General features: G+C 36.4%; 1 protein-coding gene across 2 annotated transcripts; it reads left to right on the top strand.

The window, feature by feature from the left end:
* Positions 1–8,507: 8,507 nt before the first annotated feature.
* On the top strand, positions 8,508–9,152 carry Rpl10l (ribosomal protein L10 like). 2 transcript variants are annotated; one of them, XM_046461901.1, is made up of 2 exons: positions 8,508–8,616; positions 8,698–9,152. In XM_046461901.1, the coding sequence occupies exons 1-2, from the start codon at positions 8,508–8,510 to the stop codon at positions 9,150–9,152; spliced, it is 564 nt and encodes a 187-aa protein (XP_046317857.1). The 2 variants fall into 2 exon arrangements, with proteins under 2 accessions (XP_046317857.1, XP_046317856.1); XM_046461900.1 differs by having other exon boundaries at positions 8,508–9,152.
* The last annotated feature ends 252 nt before the right edge of the window (positions 9,153–9,404 follow it).

Raw genomic sequence — 9,404 nt, 5'->3', positions numbered from 1 at the left:
TTGCAATTATGTTGTGGAGAACGCTTAAAGATGGGAAAATGCTAATCATATAATTTTTTACTAAATAAAATCAGAATGAAAACTACATACTTTGTGAATCTAATTACATAAACAAAGAAAAAGACAAAATAGCTCTCTCTACATAAAAATTAATAAATATTAATTATGGATAATATAGAGCATATAGGAAAGTAAAAATGAGATGATTTTAAAAGCCCACCCCCAAGATGTAAGTAAGCCTCTTGTTTGGGATCAGAAAATGTATTCCCAAAACAGACACTTTGATACCTAGAGACAACCCAGAAGCTGCCTCAGAATCCAGGTCCCCCTGACCTCATCCTGTTGCCCACCCACTACCCCACCCAAGTGCAGGTGGGGCTTTCTGGAACACCCTCCTCTGACCAATGAGTGGATGGAGTACCATTTATTTCTAGCCCCCTCACTGGGAATCTCATCAGATAACCAAGAAAGATGAACTGGTGGGGAAAGAAGAGACTAAAAGTCTCCATGCCTAGGACACCTTACCCAGAGAGATCTTCATATATTCTTCTAAGGGCATTCATTTTATTACATGTGAATTTCCAGTTTTGCCAGCACCATTTGTTGAAGAGGCTATCTTTTTAACTCCCATAAATCAATTGGATTTCTATACAATAGTGATGAAAAAACTGAAAGAGAAATTAGGAAAACTATCCTATTCACAATAGCCTCAAAGAAAACAAGATATTTGGGAACCAAACAAAAGAGGTGAAAGACCTCTACAATGAAAATTATAGAACACTAAAGAAAGAAATTGAAGAAGCCCTTAGAAGATGGAAAGATCTTCCATGTTCTTGGATAAACAGAATTGATATTGCCATAATGGCCTTACTACCAAAAGAACTATACATATTCAGTGTAGTTCCTATTAAGGTTCCAATAAAGTTCTTCATAGAAATAGAAAAAGCAGTCATGAAATTCATTTGGATAAATAAGAGGACTAGAATAGCCAAAGCAATCTTCAGCAAGAAAAGTGAAGCAGGAGGCATTAGATTTCAATGCATATTCTTTGAGAATAAAGTCAGGTTTTGCGAACTTTGTGAAAAATATGAAATGTGATATCAAAGAAAAAGAAAGTGCTGCACTAAACTGATACATAGAACTGACTTTTCTTTCTTCAAATTTGCTGACATTTCTAGCACGGTTGGGTGCTAATTCCTCATACTAATGGCAGACTCAATGCATAGCTTATGACCCTAAATTATACTACAGAGCTATATTAACAAAAACAACATGATTGGCGCCAAAACAGACATGAAGACTAATGGTACAGAATAAAAGACACAGAGACAAACCCACATATAGTTATCTTATATTAGACAAAGGTGCCATGAACGCACTGATCCATTTTTGAGGGCTCCACCCTCAAGAACTAATTATCTTCCAAAGGCCCCATCTCTTAATCATCACCTTGGGAATTAGGATTTCAACATGAATTTTGAGGGCATACAAATAGTTGGGGCACAATAATAAGTGAGGCACAGTTTTTTCTTTATAAAGCTTTCAAAAGTCACTTCTTTCTCCTTTGGAATTAGTGGTTTCATAAATATAGACTCCTTTGATCTAATTATTAATGTTGATATCTCAACTTCATAAAGAATCTCTGTGCAATGGATAAAGTGGTCACTTATTAAATGCACAAGATGCACCTAACCTGAAAAAGAATTAGGTATTACAATACAAATACCTAAAAATAATCTGAACATTTAACTAAATACTTGCTTCATTTGTTTTTGTAAACCCCAAACTACATATTATTGGCAAGGAACTTGTTTGGTAGGGGGAAAACATTGCTCCCATAATTACAAATTTTAAATAAATAGATGGGGATTTGAATCTATCAGATAGAAAATGCAAGCATTCAATATGTGAGGCATCCAGCACCCTAACCCCAAATAACTGTTTCTCAGATTGCAAATTGGACCAAACTCTTTTTAAGAGAAAAGGTTTTTTAAGTGTAGATTATATTGATGCAAGTCATCTTTATTATAAAAATATCATATACCATAATTATAGAAGTACATAAATATTTATAATCTTAATACTACATATCAATTACTTACTATATAAAAGTAATTAATGACTTTTAAGTTTTATAAAATGAAACATAAATAAGTAAACTGAACATTCACAAAAAGATGTTGGGGCTCAGTTCAGTGCTAGAGTGCTTGCCCAACATGCATGAAGCCCTGGGCTCAAGTCCCAGTACTGAAAAGCAAAAGAGTCTACAAGAGAAAAAATCCACTGCATATTTCCATATTTGTAAACTACCTTTCCCTTATGCAATCTTCACCTTCCCCCATTTCAGGAAAAATGTTAAAAATCATTAATTTTGGATGAATTCATTCTATACTATCAAAGAAGTACAAAGGTAAATGTACATACTCAATTTCTATATCCAAAAAATTCAAAGGAAGGATTATAGTAATGTAGAAATCATTGGTCAAAAAGAAGATGCACTGGGTCTCCTGGAACTAAAGAGTTAAAATTATCTGACTATATTCCTGTTCAGAAAATGTGCATTTGTCAAAAAGATAAGGAGACTACTGTGAATCAGGTGCGTGAGAGACAGTCAGCATGACCACTCATTAGCCATGACAATAGGCACAATCGGCTGACTTTGAAGCAAGGCCAGTCATAACCATGACTCTTTTACATTCACTACTCAGCTCCAGGAATATATAGTCAAATTGCTCACCTAGGCTCTTAAAAATATTGAGATTGCAGTCCCCATGAAGTTACTAAGAAATGTAGATGAAAATGACTGTTAGTCATCAGTGGAGCGTTCACACTCATTGAGAGCCCAAGTGGGAACATGATCTCTGAATCACAGCATATTGTCAAACACCAAATGATAGAACACTATATAATGACTGAGTGATCAACAATGCAGAAGTTTCCTGCAGAAGGAGAGGATATCCAGGGTGTGAGTCACACAATACATTAGATTTCAATGCACATTCTTTGAGAATAAAGTCAGGTTTTGCTCTTTGTGAAAAATCTGAAATGTGATATCAAAGAAAAAGAAAGTGCTCCACTAAACTGATACATAGAACTAGCATGGTTGGGTGCTAATTCCACGTACTAATGGCAGACTCAATGCATAGCTTATGAATATGTACAGGACAGTGCAGGCCTCTTAGATCAAGACTTATGAACTAGGACAGAGATATGGGAGAAAGAATTCTTCAGTCAAAGCTGAATCATTAAGTCTAGATATGTGGGCCTACCTGCTTTCGAAGGATGCCTCTTTGTGCCCCTTCCCAAATCTCTTATTTCAAGGTATGTATGCATTGTTAGCATTAACCAAGGTTGTCTTTTCCATTTTTCTTGTGTAAATATAGCCAAATGGTAGCATACTGCAGACAGTTAAGGCTCTCTGTGCTCAGAAACATTATTCCAGTGTTTAAAATTGATGACGGAAGGGATATTTCTATCTCATAAATCAGCAAACACTACAAATTATGGATTTCTCCTTTGCACTGTCAACTCCTCGCATACCACTGCACCTCAGTAGTGTGTGCACTCATTGTGCCATGGTTCACATAATTTGACAAAGACATGGGAAAAAAGAGTGAACCAGACTGACATACTTCTTGTTCTCATAGATCTGAATAGTTTTACATAGTTGTGATGCTGGAATTGAACTCAAAGCTAGGAAAGATCCCTTCCCCTGAGGCACACCCCTAGCTTGCCTCATTCTTCCTTTATTCCTTTTATCTACTTTTACATGTTCTATCCATTAATACATTTCTATTTTACATGGTAGTCCTGGTTCCATTTCCTAAACGTTAATTTTCATTTATCAGAGTAACAAATTCACCAAATAAGAAAAATCTAAACCATTCCCTATATATTGTCTTCTCAATTATATTTCAGGCTCCTTCAAAGAAGCCAAGTTTCACACATTTTTGGCAAGGTTTGCTTAACATGATGCACAGTATGGATGACAGAAGTAGGAAGGTAAGGGAACACTCAAATTTTTGGAATTGAGAAAAATGCTTTTAACATTTAAATGGAATACTTTGGTTTATGCATTTTCCCCCAGAGCCTCCCAAATATTTGTAGGGCTAAGAAAAGGAGTATAAATGGAGGGTCCCAACTTGCTCCCCTCTCTTCTCTTTCCTCCCTCTGGCTGTCTTTATAAGAAGGAAGGGCTACATGCATGAGCTTGGTAAGGTAACCAAACCTCCAATTTTGTCTGACACTGAGGGGATTTGCAGGACCCAGAACTTCAAATACTAAAAATGGTACACTCCCAAGCAAACTAGGATTGGTTACCTGTATTAAATAACAGGCACTATCAGGCAGGTCCTGATAGTGACAGCATCTGTGGGCAAAAAAAGTCAGAGTTTGGAAATGCAAAGCATGGTGCAGTGAGGAAGAAATGTGTGGTACCACAAGACCTAATACTGGGCATCTTCCTTTCATCTCATAGATCTCTCTCTGGGCATTATGTTAGATTTTGGACAGAAAGTAGTAAAAAAAAATACAAGCACAATTTTTACATGAAAATTCTATGCTTAATTTCTTTTTCTTTTCACATTTTTATTGGTACATTATAGTAATACATAATGATAGGATTGGTTGTTACATATTCATTCATGCACACAATTTAGCAATATCATTCGGTCAATATCACTCCCCAGCACTTCCTTCCTCCTGCCCCACCTCCTAGCCCCTGGTCCCTTTCCTCTACTAGTCTCCTTTGATTTTCAAGCATTCTCTGCCTCCTCCCCACTTTTCTTTTCCTTTTTCCTCTCTAGCTTCTACATATGAGAGAAAAACATGACCCTTAATCCTCAGAGTTTGGCTTATTTAGCTTAACATAATGTTCTCAAGTTCCATCCTTTTTCCTGCAAATGACATAATTTTATTTTTCTTATGGATGAATATATTCCACATTTTCTTTATGAATTCATCTATTGATGTACATGAAGGCTGGTTCCATAGTTTGGCTATTGTGAATTGTGCTACTATAGACATGAGACTTCATGAATCACCATAGTATGATGACTTTAATTCTTTAGGCCAAATACCAATGAGTTGTACACCTGGGTTATATGGTGGTTACATTTCTAGCCTTTTGAGAAACTTCCATACTGTTTTCCATAGAGGTTTTACTAATGTATAATCACATGAAAATGTAGAAGTGTTTCTTTTTCTCTGTATCCTCTTCAGCATTTATTATTATTTTTATTCTTGATGACTGCCATTCTGACTGGAGTGAGATGAAATCTCAGTGTAGTTTTGATTTTCATTTCCCTAATTACTAATGTTATTGAACATTTTTTCATATATTTGTTGGCCATTTGTATTTTTTTGAGAACTGTCTGTATAGTTAATTTCCCCATTTATTAATTGGGTTCTTTGGGTTTTGGTGTAGTGTTTTTTTTTTTTTTAGTTCTTTATATATTTTAGATATTAATCCTCTGTCAGAAGAGTAGCTAGCAAAGATTCTCTCCCATTCTGTAGGTTCTCTCTTCATGCTCCTAATTGTTTCCTTTGCTGTGCAGAAGCTCTTAAGTTTTATGCCATCCCATTTATTAAATCTTGGAATTATTTCCCAAGTATAGAGGTCCAATTAAGAAAGTCGTTGCCTGTACCTATATTCTGGAATGTTCACCTTAAATTTTCTTTCAGGAGTTGCATAGCTTCTGGTCTAATTGCTAGGATTTTAACCTATTTTGAATTGATTTCCTATAGGGTGAGGGATAAAGATCTAGTTTTATTCTTTTACATATGAATAACCAGTTTTTCCCAGCACCATTGTTGAAAAGGTTGTCTTTTCTTCAATGTATGTTTTAGGCAAATTTGTCAAAGATCAGATGACTGTAAATGTGTGGGTTTGTCTCTGTGTCTTCTATTCTGTACCACTGGTCTATGTCTATTTCTATACCGGTACCATGCAGTTTTTGTTACTATAATCATGTAGTATGATTTGCAGTTAGTTATTATGATGCCTCCAGCATTTCTTTTTGGTTTTTAGGGTTGTTTTTTGCTATTCTTGGTTTTTTATTCTTCCAAATGAACTTCTATGAAGAATGTCATTGGTATTTTTAATGGGTATTACATCAAATCTGTATGTTGTTTTTAGCTATTACAACATAAGGTCATTTTAACAATATCAATTCTGCCTATCTAGGAACATAGGAGGCCTTTCCATCTTCTGAGGTCTTCCTCAACTTCTTTCTTAAATGTTCTATAGTTTCTATTGTAGAGGTCTTTCACCTCCTTGGTTAGATTGATTCCTAGATTTTTTATTTTTTATTTTTGTTATTGTTGCTTTTTGAGGCTATCATGAATGGAATTGTTTTCCTGATTTCCCAGCAGGTTCATTGTTAGTATATAGAAAAGCTATTGATTTATGTGCAGTGATTTTGTAAACTGCTACTTTGAATTTGTTAACTCTAGGAATCTTCTGGTGGAGGTTTTTTTTTTTTCCTCTTCTAACTATAGGATAGTATAATCTGCAAAAAGGTGATAATTTCACTTCTTCCTTTTATACTTTTAATCCTTTCATTTCCTTCTCTTGTCTAATTGCCCTGGCTAGAATTTCTAGCACTGTATCAAATAGGAGTGGTGAGAGTGAACATCCTTGTCTTATTCCAGATTGTAAAGGAAATGCTTTCATTTTTTTCCCATTTACTCTGACGTGGTTTGGGTTTTTCATATACAGTGTTTATGATGTTGAAGTAGGTTCCTTCTATCTCATCTCTAGTTTCTCCAGTTTATGAAACATTTTTGTAAAGTAAAATATCTTAAAACACTTTCAAGTTATCATTTCTTTCTCTTTTTTGTAGTATTACAAAGCCCATTTTTTCTGATATCTCTGTATGAAGTTGTGGTTTATTTTAATCTATTCACCATACTATAGTCAGATGATAAAACCTGTGTAAAGCTTTTCAAAGGCTTTGCTTTTCCTAACTTGGTAAAAAGGGCCCCAAATTACATGCTAGGCCCTCTCACACATTCTGGATTCATGCTATGTCATTCACCTCTTACAATCACATTGGCCTTACTTTAGTTCTTTAAATGTTCCATACTTCTTCCTGCATCAGATCCTGTGTATATACCAGGCCCCATGTGTCAAAGTCACTACATGCAGTCTCTTCCCTAACGAAGTCGTTCCTTTCCATTTCTCCATCTACATCAAGACCTAATCCCAGGGTCTCAGAGAACACTTTGTTTTACTCTCTAGCTTATTTTGTACATTGTAAAATTATGATATATTAAATATTATTTAGATTATCATCTAAATCCTTAGACTTGTAAACCAGTGAGGGATAAGATTTACTTGCTGCTTTAGCTCTGTACTCAAACAGTAAATAGAAGCTATTTGAGAAAAACAAGAAATAAATGAAGGAAGAGGAAGCAAGTAAGCTTCCATCTACTGTGGAAAAGTTTCCTATAATGGGAGTTTAAATTCTTCTATTCTAATAAGTTTCTTTAAAAAAAAAAAAAAACCTACCTCACTTTAATGGCATGAGTTATTTTGTTACAACTATTTTTCTGCTCGGTTAAAGAGAAAGGATTAATAGAATATGTTCACATTGGCAGGATTCTGTTGCATGATATGGATTTATGAAATAACACAAAGAAATAAGGAAAGTTAAAAAATGCAAGTGACATTTACAAACTATTTATAAATTCTCTTATCCTCTTTTTCCTCCTTCCCTACCTCCTGATCCAAATCTTAATATTTTACAAAATGTAATAAGATTAAACTCATTTCCAGTAATGTAAAAGATGACTAAAACATGATCACTCTATATAATTTATAGCAGCTTTAATACTTTACAAAGAGTCCGAAGGCGGGGGTGGGGGGGTGGGGGTGATGGACTCAGTTGGTATTTCACTTTCGTGAATACCATTTTGATAATTAAAACATTCCATTAGACCAAATAAGTTTTGCGTTTAAAAACAATTATTGAGCAACATATATAAGAACTGTCATTTCTCTTTATTCCTGTTTCCATCAGAGCCTCATCAGAGCACTCATGCCACATAATCACTTTATCTAGAGAGAGTGGTCATCGTATTTTTCAAGAAAGAGGAACTACTCTACAATTACTGACAGCAAGATACATGCTGTGGAAAATGGATTATTTAGCCAAACCACAGAGTACATAGAATAAGTAAAGGGAAATTTTGTAAGCTCTCAGAAATATGCGCCTAAGGCAAAGCCTAAGGTCAAGGTTGCAAGCCCCAAAGCGCCAGCAGGAAGTAAATAGCTTCGGAGTGGTTGCAGCAAGTCAGGATCCCTTACCCTGCCCTCAACACCCTATCTGAGCATCTGAAACCAATCCCACCGAGGCGGCGTGGCACTGTGACCGCGGTTGAGAGGTCAGGTCTTCACGTCTTAGATAAAACTCTATGGTTGCGGCGAGGGACGATGGGTAACGTATATACTTCGCGGGCTCCCACAAACCTCCTGCTTCAACCCACCGCCAATTCTTTAGGTAGCCATGGGCCGCCGCCCAGCTCGCTGTTACCGGTATTGTAAGAACAAGCCTTACCCAAAGTCTCCTTTCTGCCGAGGTGTCCCAGATGCCAAGATTCGCATCTTTGACCTGGGTCGGAAAAAGGCCAAAGTGGATGAGTTCCCACTCTGTGGTCACATGGTGTCGGATGAGTATGAGCAGCTGTCCTCCGAAGCCCTGGAGGCCGCCCGCATTTGTGCCAACAAGTACATGGTGAAAAGTTGTGGCAAAGATGGCTTTCACATTCGAGTACGCCTCCATCCTTTCCATGTCATCCGCATCAACAAGATGTTGTCCTGTGCTGGGGCTGACAGGCTCCAGACAGGTATGAGAGGTGCCTTTGGAAAACCTCAAGGGACTGTTGCCAGGGTCCATATTGGCCAAGTCATCATGTCCATCCGCACCAAGCTTCAGAACAAGGAGCACGTGATTGAAGCCTTACGCAGGGCAAAATTCAAGTTCCCGGGTCGCCAGAAGATCCATATCTCCAAGAAGTGGGGCTTTACCAAGTTTGATGCTCACGAATTCGAAGACAAAGTGGCCAAGAAGCGCCTCATTCCTAATGGCTGTGGAGTCAAATACATCCCCAATCGTGGCCCTTTGGACAAGTGGCGGGCCTTGCACTCCTGAAGGCTTTGGCAGCACTGCCTCCATGGACCGTGCTAATTAATTAATTTTCCTGTTCATCAATAAATTATATTCACTGACAAAAAATGTTTAAATCTTTGTTTTAAAAAATGTTTGTTCAATTTTTAAACTAGAAACTATTAGAGAAATAGTTTTTTATATTAATGCAGAATGTTGTAATTGAAAATGGTACTTTCCTTATTTAAATAGAAAAAAATGCTGTGTGTAATTTAGAGAAATTTATTGGTATTCTGA

This window comes from Marmota monax, unplaced genomic scaffold (assembly GCF_021218885.2).
Source record: "Marmota monax isolate L192 unplaced genomic scaffold, Marmota_monax_Labrador192_F-V1.1 WCK01_AAM20220418_F8-fsc00001, whole genome shotgun sequence".
In the NCBI taxonomy this organism is placed as follows: domain Eukaryota; kingdom Metazoa; phylum Chordata; class Mammalia; order Rodentia; family Sciuridae; genus Marmota; species Marmota monax.
Note: the sequence above shows the minus strand (reverse complement) of the source record. Positions and strands in the feature narration are given on the sequence as shown.